General features: G+C 37.8%; 1 protein-coding gene across 3 annotated transcripts in view; it reads right to left on the reverse strand.

Annotated features, from left to right (window-relative positions):
- ARFGEF1 (ARF guanine nucleotide exchange factor 1) overlaps positions 1–11,903 on the reverse strand; it is a 112,910-nt gene extending 101,007 nt beyond the window's left edge. The window contains exon 1 of one of the 3 annotated variants that reach the window (XR_013757389.1): positions 11,305–11,903. Coding sequence is in view for 2 of the 3 variants with exons in the window: in XM_079101239.1 (XP_078957365.1) it covers positions 11,305–11,428 (124 nt within the window). In the remaining variant the exon portion in view is untranslated. The remainder of the gene's footprint in view (positions 1–11,304) is intronic. The other 2 variants (XM_079101239.1, XM_079101240.1) reach the window with 2 other exon arrangements.
- Positions 11,904–17,746: the final 5,843 nt, after the last annotated feature.

The raw sequence follows: 17,746 nt of genomic DNA on the forward strand, positions 1-17,746 counted from the left end.
TGCTGACAGAGATTCTGAGAGTTTACCAAGAAAGGAGAAAAGAACAATTCAGAGGAAATGAATATAAACAGAACGGTTCAAAAAATGGAAATGAGCACCATGCCTGGTGCTATGTGCCTATAGTCCCAAATACTTGGAAGACTGAGACAGGAGGATGGCCTGAGTCCAAGGGTTCCAAGGCCTGCTTGAGTACTATAGTGAGAATTACTCTAAAAATAAAAAATAAAAAAAGGACTTGAAATACTGCTATGGTTTGGATATTGGTTAGAGTGTCTCCCAAAGGTCCATGATTGAAGGGTACCATGGTTGGGAGGTGGTGCCTACTCAGAGGTCCTTAGGATATTCAGGAGAGTACCTTTTCTGTTCTTAGCGAGAGATGTAACTTTCTGTTCCTACACATTCTCCTGCCATGAAATACCATCATTTACTACCCTCACCAAAACAACCCCCAATGCAGGCACCATGCCTTTGAACCTCCAAAACTGTGAGCTAAATAAACCTTTATTTCTCTAAGTTAGTTGTCACAGCTATTTCATTGTAGCAATGTAAAGCTGATTAATACAAATGCTGTGACAATTTTTAATAAAAAATTCATTATTAAAAATAAGAATTATACAAATGGGGGGAGGCAAGAATGGTGGAAGGATGGATTGTATAGAGGAAAATAAGGGGTGGGGTGGGGGTGGGAGAAGGAAAGATAATAGAATGAGACAAACATCATTACCCTATGTATATGTATGATTACACAAATGGTGTGACTCCATGTACAACCAGAGAAAAGAAAGTTGTACCCCATTTGGGTACAAAGAATCAAAATTTTAAAAATAAAACAATAAAAAAATAAGAATTACAAAAAGGTGTGTGTGTACGTTTGTTTTGTTTTGACATGGGGTCTTGCTACAATGCCCCAAGCTGGCCTCAAATTCAAGATCCTTCCACCTTACTCAGCCGTCCCAGTAGAGAGGATTACAGGGAAGTACAAGAATTTAAAAATTCAAAAGAATTGAAAAAAGCAACATTCTTAAGAACATTTGGGAACATTAGTTTACTAAATCAACAAAACCTTTCATAAAAAAGTTTTAAACAAGCAAACTGGTGAAAAATATATTAATTTCACAGAACAAAATTAGGCAAGCAAGAGTGGCAAAATCAAACAAAGCTCCTTATTTGCTATTTATGAAAGATAATACTTTTATAAATATAGGATAGAAAACTTCAACGAGGCTGAATTTGTAGAAACCATTTGGGAGGATGTTACAAAATATACAATTCAATTTTTATTCTTCACATTACCAGAAGATGCACACAATTCCATTCATATTACTAAAGATAAATGCATGTTAGAATTTACATATAACCTTTTACATTATACACATTCTCAACAGCTTAAGTAATAAAACTTATGGAACAGAAGCATGAGCATCTAATAATATAAATGAAACAAAATAATCAACTTCTCAACTGTAACACTTTAAATCTAATATATAAGAATAAAAGTTTAAAAATGCTGATTAATATGTTAATAACACATTAAAAGTAAGCACTGGACAACTTAAAATTCTAAAATGATCTGGAAAAAAGCATCAAACAATAAGGGGACAGTGAAGACTCATCAATTTTCCCAGATAAGTGTCAGATACTATGCTAATATAAACTGAAAATAACTCATTGAGTAAGTTAATGTTATTTTTAAATTACTTGAGTAAAAATCTTACAGTTAAATAACCTATCAATTCAGAGGGAAAAAAATGAACTTGTTAAATATATAACATACTCTGCTTTGATATGAATGTTTGTGTCCTCCCCAAATTCATATTTTGAAACCTAATCCCCAATGTGTTGGTATTAAGAGGCAGGGCCATTGGGGAGGTGACTAGCTCATGAGGGTGGAGATCTCATGAATGGGTTCTCTTATAAAAGAGACCTGAGAAAACCCATTGCTTCTTCCACCAGGTACAATCACCACTAGAAGGTGCTGTCTGTCTATAAGTAATGGAACCATACCCAGTTAAGGATCTTTGACCTCCCAGCCCACTGTGAGAAATAAATGTTTGTTTCTAAATCATTCCACTTATGGTATTTTGTTACAGCAGTCAGAACAGACTAACCCTAACCCTAATAAATCTTAAGAAAAAAGCATGAATAAAATGAATAAAATTTATAGAAAGTACAATTACTATAAGTATAGAGTTCTTGTCTATTTTATTTTTAGAAACGAAAAATTGCAAAGGAAAGATGAAAAATAGATAAAAACCATAAATTTGAATAGAACAAGTACTGTCTTGTTTTCTCAGTACTCTGTTGTACACATGTACATATTAGTACAGGTATAGTATGTTCGTGGCAACTTTACTGTTAGGGATGAGTTATAAGTGGCCATATTCTAACCCAAAGACCTTAATCCTAAAAGTTATTTTAAATAATTCTGTAGATTCAGCACTTATGTATAAAAATGCATTGGATTTATGAGCATTGATCTTGTAACCTGCTACTTTACTGAATTCATTTATGAGTGTGCAGGCACTCTGGAAAGCAGTATGGAGATTCCTCAGAAAGCTTGGAATGGACCCACCATTTGACCCAGCTATCCCACTCCTTGGCCTATACCCAAAGGACTTAAAATCAGCATACTACAGAGATATAGCCACATCAATGTTCAGAGCTGTTCAATTCACCATAGCCAGATTGTGGAACCAACCTAGATGCCCTTCAGTTGATGAATGGATAAAGAAACTGTGGCATATATATACAATGGAATATTACTCCACCATGAAGAATGATACAATTATGGCATTTGCAAGCAAATGGATGAAATTGGAGAATATCATGCTAAGTGAGATAAGCCAATCTCAAAAAACTAAAGGACAAATGATCTCGCTGATAAGCGGATGAGGACATATAATGGGGGGTAGGAGGGGTTAGCGTTAGGGTTAGGTTTAGGGTTAGGGATAAGGAGGGTGGTAAGAATGGAGGAAGGAAGGACTGTATAGAGGAAAAGAGGGGTGGGAGGGGTGGGAGAGGTGGGAGGGGTAGGGGGAGGGAAAAAGAAAATAACAGAATGAATCAAACAACATTGCCCTATGTAAATTTGATTTTTAATAAAAAAAAACTTAATGAATAGTTTTGTTGCAAAGGCTGTGTGAAGATACCTTAGGAGACAGCAATCTAATGGATTTTAACTTTTTAAAATAAAATTGAATACTGTTTACAGAAAAATAAAAAAATAAATTAAAAAATTAAAAAAAAATTTTTTTAAACAGTTCTGTATACACAATAAGAACTCAAACAATTTTGCAGGAATTAATAAAAAGAATCTGTGTAGAATGTAAATGCCCTCATACTAAAAATCATTTAAACAAATGACGGTGCTAAAATGCTTGACAGGAAGACAACATAGACATATAGAAAATGCATATGAAATACTGAAGAAAGAAAACTGAAAATCATGACAATTATATAATAATTACATTGATGTACTGACAGAAGAAGCCACTGATACATATAAGCTATTTTTAGATAACAAATTCATATTTGTAATTTTACATAAGATGACATTTTAATGATTGTTTTTATTTCAATCCTCAAAATGATATGAAATGCTATAAAATATTAAAATAAAAAGCAAGTATTTTTAAAGAGTTAAGGATACAAGTACAATAAAAACTAACCTATCCAGAATTCTGGGGAAGTTGCAGAACAGCCAAAATATCCAAATGGCTTAAATTACCAAAAATTTTTGCTTAAAAAATTTAAGATACACTTGGGAATGCATGTGAATTTTCTCAACTTTTACGTAGTACACAGAACTATAATCATATTTACATGATAAGACTTAGGAATGCCATTGTGTTGAACACATGAAGAACACAAGTATTCTTGAGATTGACTCATGTACAGAGCAACATTTTCCTGTATTTTTACTATTTGTTTCTTTGCCTTTTATGTGTTTTATCCTTTTTCTTCTTCAACAATCCCTTTGTTTTTTACAGCAGCTCTTAATTTCCCTTTTGTAACCTGTTACTTATTTGGTGAGGTAGTTAAGGGTGCACATTAGGACTGCCACAGTAAGCCAAAAGGCAAGCACTGCACAAGTTCCAAGAAAGTTGTGTAGATTCTGTATAGTGTCACATTCCAACTCTCCCAAACATAAATTCCAAACTCAGTTTCTTCATTTGAAAAATGCAGACAATAATAGTATTTAAGCATACAGGGTTCTTGTGAGAAAAAATGACAATAAAACCAATAAAGTATTTGACACAAAACCTGGCATACATACAACAAACACTCAATAAATGTTAACTTTTCTCCTATGATTGCCTTAGAAATTAAATAGCTCAAAGTTTTGAAAAATATGTTCAGTGCAGGTGTACCCACACTCTGGTGTGTGTATCTACAGAATAAAGTGTGGAAAAAATATTTCAAAAAGTTAACAATGTTTCAATGAGATAACACTTCATACATAAACTTATCATACAACCCAGCAATTCTATTCCTAGGTTATCTACTCAAGAGAAATAAAAATTTATGTCCACACAAATAATCCCAACATTATTCATTCAACACATATGTACATGAACTGGTGAATGGATAGGCAAAATATGGTACAGTTTGAGCATCCTTACTCTGAAATCTAAAATACTACAAAATCTGAAATTTTCTGGATGTCATGTCAGGACTCAAAAAGTTCCAGATTTTGGAGTATTTCACATTTGGATTTTTGGATTAGAGATGTTCAACCAGTGAATCTACACAAATATTCCAAAATCGAAAAAACTGCAATGTTTTAGACCCAACCATTTTGGATAAGGGACACTCAACAATAAAATACTATTCACTAATACAAAGAAATGAAGTATTGATACATGCACCAAAATGAATGAACCTCAAAAACAAAATGAGTAAAAGCAGTCAGATGTTTAGATGAAATGCCCAGGAAAAAAGCCTATCTAGAGATAGAAAGTGGATTAATAGATGTCTGGAGCTTGGGGTGGCAACAAAGATTACCCGCAAATGGGTACTTCGGATTTTACTAGGGTGATGGAAATGTTCTAACATACTAAAAATTATCACCTTAAATTGGTAAATTTTATAGTATGTAAACTATGTCTTAATAAAATTGTTTTTCTTTTTGGGGGGTGCGCTGGGGATACAGCTTGCCTCATAAGCATAGGCCCTGGGTTTAATCCCCAGCACCGCAGGGAAAAAAAAAAGTTTGTTTGTTTTTTTTATTTTAAGAAAGTTTGTTTGTTTTTTTATTTTAAGAGTCAACAGTGATAGAGCACTTTCCTAGTATGCACGAAGTCTAACTCCAATCTCTGCCTCCATATTTGCAAGGTCTTCTTTCTTTGTATGCCTGTGTGTCCTCTCTCCTCCTTAATTTTTAAAAATATTTTCAGTTGTAGGTAGACACAATACCTTTATTTTATTTACTTTTTTTTGTTTGTTTTTTATGTGCTGATAGGAATCAAACCCAGTGCTTCACACATGCTAGGAAAGCGCTCTACCACTGAGCCACCCCCAGCCCCCCTCCTCCTTATAATAGTCATTGGATTTAGTGCCCACTCTCAATCCAAGATGATTTCATATTGAGAGTCTTAACTAATTTCTTCTGCAAAGATCATATTCCAGAAAGGAACCAGACAAGTTAAAAGCTCATTCTCTTTAGGAAAACAAACCAAAAACTCACTGAAAAAAACTTGAAAACTCATTTTGAAATTGTTGCACATCATTCTCAGCAGAAAATATCTTACCTTTTTGTGTCTTTTTCTCAGTAGTCAATATCCGTCAAGATATTCTATCATTAAAAAATTCCAAAATACATGTAAAATGTAGGATGAAAATGTTTTACTATATAAACAACTATTTCCCATAAATATTCTCTCTCCTAGTACTCCCCATCAAGGAGATGCCATCTCCAACCACCCTGGAGCTCCAGCTACAAACTAGATATCATCCCCTTGATCCCCCAATCAACCTATCAGCAAATTCTGAGGATCCTTTCAAAATATATTTCAAATACAAACAATTCTCACCCTTCACCTACCACCAGCTTTGCCTAGGTCTCCATTATCTCTGGCCAGGTGGGCATGTACAACATAAATGTTCTATAACTTCCCTATTCAAAACTCTCCAGGGGATTCCTGCAGTTAAAATAAAATTCCAAATTAGCTTTCCTCTCCCCCAGCCACACAAGCCTCCTTGCACCCTGAAAACATATCAACCACAAACCTATCTGCTTGTTCCCTGTTTCCGCTTCATCCAGGTATCTGAAAGGCTGAATCCCTCACTCTGTCACCTCTCTACTCAAATGTCACTTCACAAAGAGGCCTTTCCAGACAACCCTATCTAAAGTAGCATTCCTGCCCTCCCTTTACCCTTCTATGAACAGTACTGGGGCAGTACCTAAAATAAATGAGGAATTCCACAAATATCTGAGTGAAGAATATACCTAGTTCTTTCACTTGATTTTTTGAGATTGGGTCCTCCCTATGCTGCCCAAGCTGGTCTGTAACTCCAGGACTCAAGCAATTCTCCCCTCTCAGCTCTGGAACAGATGGGACTACGTGTGGGACTGTGTGTCACCATGCCCAGCAAGAATATGCCTAGTTTGAAATGGCAATAATTTACTCATTTACTTAATATTTTCCACTGTTCCCTCCCTCCATTATGTGAGGAATACTAAGACAAATGTTTCCCCAAATTATTCACCATTCAGTTTTCTCTGTAAAAACCTTACAGTTACTTGCCACTAGATGGAGTAAGAAAAAAGAGCTAGTCAACAAACTAGTTCTCCAATCTTGATTATTCCAACTGCTCCTTACTTCTTTCTTTTCCTTCTCATAATTTCAACAGGACTACTGCTTTCCCAAAACATAGGACTATTCTCAAGGAGAGTATGAGTAGTTAAGATTACATTCACTCCACCTTTCTTTCCCCTCAGTGCACCAAAGCAATCTCCCAGGAATAAGTGTCCTAAAGGCGTCAACTGCCTTAACAGCTTAAAAAAGGGTGAAGTACATTTAGGAAAAACTAAACAAAATTGAACAAGTTTCTTCTTTGAACAACTTTTCAGAATCTAAAAGTTACGTGCGCACAATGTAAACTTATAAAATGGAAATAGATTATATACTGTAAACCAAACATATTTTCAACCCAAATAAATTTTTCAGTTTCTCTAAGAACTAGAACTCTTTGACATTCATTTTATTCAGTGCTATCCTAGAGCAAGAATACTCAAAACCAATCTGAGATGTGAAAAAAAAGTAAACAGGATTTTTCTTTCATTCATTATACTCATCTCTCTTAGCCATCTCAAAAATTCAGACAGCCTAACTTACTGAAAACAACTTTTACTTCAGATATCAAGAACGGTTAAAAGGCATCTTGCTAACTGATTTAAATTATAACTAAAGAGTTCAGTGTCTGCAGCATATTGCTTGAGGATAAGTCATTTTTTCATATAAATGGCAAAGATTGACAATAATAAAGTTATCAAAAGCAGCAGAAAACCAGGGCCAAAAGCACTCAAGTAGTTTCCCCTCTACTCATTTATCCCTTTTTTATAATACAAGCAGCCAAAATAAGAGTGGAATTAGTGAGACAGTAGGAAGAGCATTCTATGAAGTTGAGCCTCAGTATTATAGTTACATTTCTGGGGGAAACTGTAACTATAGGTAATACAGTCATGCTATAAGACAACTAAGTCAGTAGGATCCCTTAATACGATGAACAATATAAATTCATACCATCTCTGATGCAAAAAATGACTAACAATTCTTTCTCCATCATCCTTCTATATTCCTACAGGAAAACCCCTTAATCACTGCCCCATGTGACTCCCTTCCTTTTAAAACCTTTGATCACCCCTTCACTCCTATTCTCCATCAGTGCCAGTTCCCAACCTTGACTCTATATAACATTTGTAGAGCATCTTCATGATAATTTGAACTCAGAAGGTAGAAGCTGAACTATCACAGCCCTAACATTAAGAAACTTTTAGAATATGTCCCACCTGCACCCTCCTCAAGAGATAAACAATGCTACCTTCAAGCCCAATCCCAACAATCCTAAATTCTTTGAAACTAAAAATAGCTCAGCTGTTGTCTCATCTGCCAGCAGATGGCCAGACTATTTTTAATTCAAGATTCTCAAGAGCAGGAGTGGATCAGACTAAGCTAGGGCAGCCTAGACATTCCTTACTTGGTAGAGCTCAATGTTCACTGCAAAGAGTTGTGGTAAGACAGGTACCAAGAGAGGGCAACCTGGAGCTGTTCAGGGGCCTGTGGGCTTCATTCACATCAATGCTAACAACAAAGGGGGGAGAGTTCTTTGTTGTTGTTTTTAACCATTCTTCAAAATCAAATCTGACAGGTTAAGAAAATCTAACGTTTTAAATAACCCTATATATCCTTTATTTTTCCTTTTTTGTTTGTGTGAAAATAAAAGTTCCTTTATAGAGTGTCTTTGAGAATGAATGTTGTGATTATGAAGAAAAATCTCCCCCAACCAAAATGATGTTTTCTAAAAGTCATAGTTTTTAGCAAAAAAAATTGTGTTCTTAAGAATACACATAAGCTACAAATTCACGATTATTTACAAAAAAAATCTCATTTTTAACTAGTCATTATGCTAAAAAGCAGTTGAATTATTTTGAATACCCAATGCTCTGAAATCTACTCATATACCAATAAGATGATTTTCAAACAAAAATTTTTTAAAAAGTTAAGTATGGCACATCACTTATTGCTTGTTTATTGACCATCTCCCTTCAACTCCATGGTAAGTGCTCAATAAGCATTTGATAGGAGACTGAATACAGGCATATTATAACAACACACAAAATGACCTCTGTATTTCCACCACCAACCTCTACCCACTCTAGACTGTGGATGAACAAATCAGGCCATTCCAGTTAGCTTTCCCATACTGCTTGAGAGATTACAAGAGACCAAAGTGGGTCTGGCCTGGGTGAAAAGAAGGGAGGTCTACAGTAGTTTCTAGGGTTAACACGTATTTGGGGATGCCATCTTACTACAGGATATTATTCTTTCTGCAAAGATGAAACAGGATATCCCTATCAACTTATACATGAGTGATAATATAGATGATTAAAAGAAACAATGTTTATCAGGAATTAGCTACCATGAAATTGAACACTAAATATAACTTTTCTGAAATAGGGGGGAAATACCTGATACATCTCAAGTAAAGATAGTTCTCTAGTACCAAGCCCCTGCTGAGGTGGTAATATTTCTCCAAATAAACATCTGCTAACTACATGGCAGGGACAAAAAAGTAAAATGGCAAAATCTGAAACAGACAACCCTGGTAAGGCAGGTACATACAGCACCAAGCAATTTCTACCTTTGGAAATGGTGAGGACCTATTTGACAGCTATAAGCCCTCTCAAGATGCCAATCTGGAGTGGTTTGAACACTAAATGCACAAGTTAACCAAAAGTCCATTCACATACATGGCACATTAGAGGGAATGTGACCACATAATCATTAAGTTCAACACTCTAATTTTACAGAGAAGGAACTTAAGGCCTAGGGACTTGCCCAATAATACTTCAGTGTAACAGAACAGGGATTTAAACCCAGGTTCCCGGACTCATGAGATCTCCACTAAAACATGCTTACTTATGTTAGCATTTTGGAGAGGGGTAAAATATATATAGATATACAACATGCTCCATTTCTTTAGATATTTATAATTTAACACATTAAAAATATATTCTAACATGGAAAATGAGTTCTCAAAAACTAAAACTTGAATTTGAATCTCTTATGTTCTTTACCCTGCCAAGTTATTCACAAGTCTACATTATTATATGTAAGATTTCTTTTAGAAATCTTAAAATCACTCCCTCCCTCATGCTACCCCAATTTAATTATTATTCCTTTCAGGGTCCAGATACAATTTTGACTTTTGCCACTGTACAACTGTCTTCTCATCTGCCTGGAATAGTCTTTTGTTAGTTAAAACATAATGGAAACTTCTGATCAATGAGGGAGGTGAAAAACTAAACCTAAGCCCACTATACTACAAACTAAAAAATTTTTAAACTGAAATTTTTTGATTGATTTTCATATCATCAATTTTAAGAATCTAAGAAAGAAAACAACTGCACAGAATACTATAGCAAGCGATTATGTTTACTTTAATAATTAAAAGGCAAAGTTGGTTTTAAGCTGCATTTGACCTCTTACTCCAGCATACATAAGCTATTATGGGGTTTTCCCCGCTTCATGAGCGTTTTTTCTCCAAAGCCCATTGAACAAGTTTCATTGCTTGCCAATTCGACCTAGTCTATTTCAAGTTCTATAAAATAAAGTGTAAGCATTAGCAATTTATCTTTGGGTTAAATGTCCTGGTATTTCCTTAACAATATCACCTTGGACAGATGCAATCTATCAGTGTTCTCCCTATAACAAATCCTTACGAGCCTACCCTGACTGTAGGTATTGTTTGGATTTTTCCCTGCTGCAGGCTTCATTACACTAGATCGCTTCCATCTGAACTATAAATCACAATTGAAGCTTAAGAGCAGCTGCCACTGTCCAGACATGTGGCTGGTGGGTGTCATTGTCTTTTTCATTTTCCCCATTTCAAACCTTCCCTTCCCATGTTACCTAAAGCTAGTTTATCTAAAGATTCGTTCCTTCCCCATTTTGACACCGCCACCCCCACCCATTAACCTCTGGTCTTGTTCTTCCAGGTCAGTCCAGTCAGCTACAACATTACTCTATGTTTTTCCTGTGGCGGAGGCGGAGAGATGTCAGAACGGGCTGCACCTCTTGCAAACCCGTTCTCTAGACCGTCAACAAGGGAACAACTTCAGCCTATCTTCCCAAAGTACCACGCCAAACGATAAAGTTATTGTAATTACGATACGGAACCCTTCCCACGCCCAATCTTGACATATCGGCCCCACCTCAATTTCCAAGCTAATAAACAACAGCTCATCTGCTTCATCACAAAGGGTGGTAGCCTGTCCGCACCGCACGGTCCATCAACAAAATCCTCTCTCTCCAGTCGAACGCTCAAATACAGGTGCCCCGTGATCCTAAACCGTGCCATGATCCCCGAACCCAGCTGGATGCCCTTCCTCCTTCACCCCTCCAGTGCCCCATATCCAGCCGAGTTAGTGTCAACTCCAGCCAGACAGCGGAGAGCTCCGCGAGGGCTTCCTGAGGTCAGCCGCGCCGGCCTAGGACAAGCTCCCGGCGACCCACCTCCCGCCGGGTCGCCCCCCGCCCTCCCCTCTCAGCCACCCAGCCCTCGGGCCTCCTTCCAGCTCACCTAACGCCACCTCGCAAGCTTTGCGTAGCTGGGAGTGATGAGCCTTCTTCACTTCCTTGTCGGCCAAAATCTTCTCCAGGGCCCGGGTCAGGAACATGTTCTTCGTCTTCTTCCCCTCATACATGGACGCAAAAAAGGAGGCGGCGGCTCTTCCGACCCGCGGCTCCCAGCGGCTGGAGGGGAGGAGGTGGGGGAGGAAGAGAAGAGAGAAAGGAGAGGAGGTGGAGGTGGGGGAGAGGAGGCGTGGAGGGCAGCGGCAGGATCAGGAAGGGGCGGGCGAGCGGGACCAGCCGCGGTGCCGGCGAGGGCGGCGAGGACCGCCGCCCCCGAAAGGCCGCCGCTTGAGGGCCGCGCCCGTCGGGCCTCCGCTTCTTGTGGCCCGGGGGTCGCTTCCCGGCCGCCCCCCTCACTCGTTCCTCCGGCCCGGTGGCGGCGAGGAAGCCCGGCCCGGGCAGCCGTCTTCTAAGGACCGAGGACTGAGGCGGCGGCGGCTCAGAGGCCCGGCGAGAGCAGGGCTGCCCTGGCTGCTGTGGGGATAAGCACCCTCCGCGGCCGCAAACTGGCCTCCATCACCGCCGACCTGCCCCGGCCGCCATGTTGGGAGGAAACGACGCGTCACGCAGCGGCCGAACGGCTGCAGAGGAGGAAGCGGCGGTGGCGGTGCTGCCTGCCCAGAGCTGCCGCGGCGCCGGGAGGCAAGGGGCGGAGGGTGACGCGGGAGGAGCTGCCCGAACCGCAGCGCTACGGCGGCCGGGCAGGGTCTCGCCGCCTCCTTCCTTCGCCTGCAGGGCGGCGTGGGGCGTGGCGGGCGTCCTGCGGCGCGGAGCCTGGCACTACGGGCTCCTTTCGGCCTCTCGTTTGAGGGTTTCGAGGACCCCCCCCGGCGCCCCTGCTCCAGCCGGCTGCACAAAACCGCTGGCCACGCTGCACCTATTTCGACTTTTTGGTGAACCTGTCGGTAGGAGCAGAGTCCCTTCCATTCCAGGGGTCACAGAACTATCCGCATCGCTCATTCTCAGCCGCACTGAGTTTTCACCTGCCGTGCTCGACTCTAATAAATTTCGTTCCCAGGGGCTCGAAATTGCTATACAGCACCGTGCCCTCCGATCACCTCTGGGAGGATTCTCTTTTGGGAAAAGTAAGCTAAAACGAATTAACAAGAATTCAGGAATTACCACTTTTTCATCTCTGTAGGTTAAATCTGTAAACTAGATTTCAGGTCCTTTCTGAATTGTCTCTGAAGTTAAGCTGACAGAGGTCCCTGAGAGAGCCCTGTGGTTCTGTACCTTTAATATTAAGATTCGGTTCAGGATGTGAAAACCAGTTCCAGAATGGAAAAGCTTTAAATACAGACAGATTAACACACGTGACCATGAGTCTGCTTTAGTATCAATTCAAATTTCTGCAGTGTTTCCTTCTGAGCAAAAAATTATCAAGAATGCTATAAAATACTTGGCAGATAACGTTCAAGTTGATCTAGGGGCACGTGTCCAAGTTCCAAACTGCTGTATGACTCCATCAGCGCAGGGTCTTTAATTATTAGGCTATGCCTTTCACTTTTCTTTTCCATTACATTGCTTTAACTAATGCAAACATCCAAACCTAAGGAGTAAAAACTGAAATGACAAGATTTGGGACAAAGTAAAAAGCCATAGAAAATACAAATGGAAAACTTGAGGGTGATGCAGAGTTAAAGAAAAGAAGTAGATTAATTTTTAAAACTTGGTTGTTCTGAAAGAGCCATAAATTCATTAATTTTATTTTAAAGACTGTCTAGATTCTTGGAAATTCAAGATTAATTGTACTCCTACATCCAATATAATATTGATTTCTATATACACTCTATTAGATTATCAGCTTTTTTAGGACAAGCTCTATTTCTTTTTGTTTCTTCATAATACAAGTGTTGTGCCAAGTACTGTCAAAAGTATCATATGATTACCAAATCTCTTTATTCTTCTTCCTCAGTATGGAGATGCATTACATTCCCCAGACTCACCTGCTGTTAGATGTAGCCATTAGGCTTAGCCTATTAAAAAAAAAAAAAAAAATAGAACCAGAAAACCTTCCACAAGCTATCTTCCATGCTCTCTCCCCTTTTCTGACCATATGGTAAAGATGCAGAACCACAAATTAGGAGTATGAGTTTCTGAATTACCCTTGGAGCAGAACCATTCACCCATTAGGAATACCAGTATTGGACTTTATGTGAGCAGAGTAAACTCTTCATTTATTTTTAGTAGCTAACTCTGTCCTAAACATTCTTGGGATTTGAATTAATGAACAACACAGACTCTTGCCCTTGAGGAGCTCAGTCTCTCTCATTGCATATATCACATTCAGTATTCATTTTGTCTGCTTATTTTATTGTTTCTTGACTGGTTGCTTTCCTCATAAAAGCAGAAACTTCACTTTGACTTTCCTATATGCCTAGTATCTACTATGTTGCTAGCATCGGAAAGGCTTTTGATAAAAACATGTGAAATAGAAACTTGGATACTTGAAAGACACTGGGCTAAGTGAAGCATGCTACCTACTCTTGTAGAGCTTACAGTATATAGTGGGGAAAGAGATACTAAACAAGTAAAGCACTAGTCTGCAGTTGTGTCCAATAGTTAGCTTCTATCCTTTCAGGTGGAGAAAGGAGGTCTATGTTAGTCAACCTTCCATTGTTGGGACAGAATACCTGAGATAAACAAAGGAGGAAAAAATTTATTTTTACTCATGTTTTCAGAGGTTTCTGCCTATGTTGCTTGGTGATGTAACTTTTAGGCCTTTAGCAAGGCAGAATACCATGACCAGAGCACTTGGAGGGGGTATGTTCACCTCAAGATGCCTAGGAATCACAGAGGAAGGGCCAGAATCCTGATATTTACTTTGAGGGCACAAGCACTACCTCCTCCTATCCTTGCTTCCTTCTGCTAAACTCCCCTCCTAAAAGTTACACCCTTTCTCAACATCACCACAGGCTATCTACCAAACCTTTATCATGTGGCCTTTGGGTGACATTTCAGACCCAAACCATAACAGGCACCTTTGCAAATTTATGTACTGATTTTAGACAAAGGAGAGGGCTGAGAGCTTTTTTCCTACCTGCTTCTTAATTGCCTTTAGTTCAAAATAATATACCAAAATGGCATGTTTAGGGATGGCATTCTGCCACTCTTCACTCTCCAACTAATTTATCAATAGTAATGGTAATAATAGTTAGCTTTGATATACAGCTTATTATGAACCCAGATATAACAAACCAAATGAAGAAGGTTCTGTTGTTATTCCACTGTCACATTTCTTATGTTTGCTCTCCCAAAGATTTCCTCACATTCAAAACCGCTGAAATTCTATCCCCTCCTAAAGTTTTCTTTTTTCTGCCCCCAGGAACACCATTTCCATGTTTATCTTTTCATAGCATCACTATGTCACACTTTACATATAACTGCATATCCTTAGTAGTATTTAATCAGCAGACCAAGCATATGAGAAAAAATAAAGCTGGCATATAGTAAAAAATGAGAAACATTGTTTAAATAAAAACAAAAACAATAATCGTTTTTGCTGCAATTACAATAATGGTATGAATAACCTAAGAAAACCCTTCTCCAAAGTTAATCAAGTCTTCTTTCTGGCTTTTCATATAAAGGGGCCTACAAGCTAATTTGATAGTCCTCTTTTACATGTGTGCTTATTTTCAACCTCTTTATTAAGGGTATAAATGAATGAAGTATGTCTTTAAACTCAGGTAGTCTGCTCATTGTCCTGTAAAAAAGTATCAAAACATTAGACAATGCAGACAAGTAGATTATGGTAGAATTTGGAAACAGAAAAGAAAAGCTAATTTTTATTGAATAAGAGACTATTCGCTGAGGACTTTCCAAAAAATTAGAAAGTAGTTGCAAAAAAATGTATAAATCTAGGGCTGGAGTTGTAGCTCAGTGGTAGGGCACTTGCCTAGCATGCATGAGGCACTTGATTTGATTCTCAGTACCACATACAAATAAATATTCATCAACAACTAAAAATTTTTTTTAATTATAAATCTAGAACCATAAGTTAGAAGTAATAGAATTTTCCATTAATTTTAAACCATCCAATGCTAGTTTTTACAGAATAATAAAATTGAGCCAGGTGCAGTGGTGCACACCTGTGATCCCAACAGCTCAAGAGGCTGAGGCAAGAGAATCACAAGTTCGAAACTAGCCTCAGCTACTTAGCAAGGTCCTTAGCAACTTGATGAGACCCGTCTTAAAATAAAAAAGGACTGGGGATGTAGCTCAGTGGTTAAGTGCCCCTGGGTTCAATCCCCAGTACTAAAATATGTATATATAAATAATAATAAAACTAAATTAAAAATATATGCCCTTAAATCTCCTTAAAATTTTTAAGTATGATGTTCTGTAGGTGAGTGGAAAGTACACACTTTCAAGCCATAGTACTTTCTTGTGTACACTGTAATTTCTCCTGTAAAAGATGTATAATGAATGCTTTTACTATTTTCTAGATGTTTACTTTGTATGAAGTCTCTAATAAGCATTGTCACTTAACTCAGTAACACAGGTGTTATTGTTATTATTCCTCTTTTTCAGATGAGAGGGGAAAAAAAGAGAAGTCAATTGTCCAATGATACAGTGTGACAGAACCAAATATAAATCTGTTTATCACTTGCCCAAAGTCCATGAATGCTCTTAACCATTGTTTTATCCTATTTCTTTCTTCTTAATCACACACATATATATACATATATACATATATATCAATTTGAAAATCTTTTCACTAATGTACTATAATTATTTTAATGCAGGACCACATTTTCTTTTGACTACTCTCAACAACTAGTAAGTTGAACTAAATGTTAAATATTAATGACTAAGTGGGCACTAATCTTTTTGATGAGACTGGGTTTTTTAAAAAAAAATGTTAATGGGAATTTTTAAAAAGTAAAAGTCTACCTTTTAAGGAAATTGAATTTGTAGTTTAAAATCTTATGGATAAAAGAAAATTCTAGGACCAGATGGTTTCACTAGTGAATTCTGTCAACCATTTAAAGAGGAAATAACTCTTTCGGGGTAGGGATGGGGGGAGAGGAGGGAACATTTTTCAACTCTTTTTATTATGAGGTCAGCATTGCCTGAAAGCCAAAACTAGATTTTATAAAATTACAAAATTGAACTACAGACCAATATCCTTCATAAACACAGATGTAAAGATTTTCAACAAAATATTAGCAAATCAAATTTAACAATATGTGAAAAGAAAAATACACCACAACCAAGAGGGGATTCCTCTTGGGAATGCAGACTGGTTCAGTATTAAGAAAAGCAAGTGATGTCATTGACCACATTAACAGAGTAAAAAAGAAAAAACATATGATATCATATTCAATGCAGTCTAGGCATTTGACAAAATTCAACATCCATTCATGAGAAAATTCTCAGCAAACATTCTCACCCGACAAAAGATATCTTAAGAGCAACAACAAAAAATCTACAGCTGACATATTTAATGGCAAGGACTGGAAATGAGGTAAGAATGATCTTCTCATGACCACTATTCAATCCTATACTGAAAGTCCTAGCAGGTATGATAAGCAAGGAAAAGAAAATAGGACATTGCTAAGAATGAAAAAAAACAAGCATCCTTATTCACATTCAACATAGTTGTCTATGTAAACGATCTCGAACCTATATTTAAAAAAAACTACTAGAGCTTTATTAATAGAGTTTTAAAAGTTCACAGGATATAAAGTTAATGTGAAAAACTGAATTACATTTTATATATTACAATGTGAAATTGGAAACAGAAACCATAAATGTATAATTTACAATACAGAAATGAAGTACTTGTTTATAAATCTGACAAAATATACATGATCTGTATGCTGAAAACAACAAAATGCTACTGAGGGAAATCAAAGAAGACATAATGTCAATTGATCTGAAGGTTTAGTGCAATTCTAATTCTGTATTTATAGACAAGTGGATTCTAAAATTTATATGAAAAGGCAATGTAACTAGAATAGTCATAAGAATTTTTTAAAGAAGAATGAAATTTGAAGAACCACAGTAATCAAGACAGTATGATTGAGAGGAGAGGAGGTTTGCACCCTCCGAAGTGTCTTTTCTTGTTGCTTTTTTCTTTTTTCCAAACCCAAAGGGACTAGGGATTTGAACCCCCGGCCTTTCTGCTTGCAAAGCCAGAGCCCTATGGGATGATCTATATCATCTGCGCAAAGGATGAATGATTTCGCTGATAAGCGGATGAGGACATATAAGGGGGGGGAGGGGTTAGCATTAGGGTTAGGGTTAGGTTTAGGGTTAGGGATAAGGAGGGTGGTAAGAATGGAGGAAGGAAGGACTGTATAGAGGGAAAAGGGGTGGGGGGAAGGGAAAAAAACAATGAATCAAACAATATTGCCCTATGTAAATTTATGATTTTTAATTAAAAA

The sequence above is a fragment of the Sciurus vulgaris genome, assembly GCF_902686455.1.
Source record: "Sciurus vulgaris genome assembly, chromosome: 1".
Taxonomy (NCBI): Eukaryota; Metazoa; Chordata; class Mammalia; order Rodentia; family Sciuridae; genus Sciurus; species Sciurus vulgaris.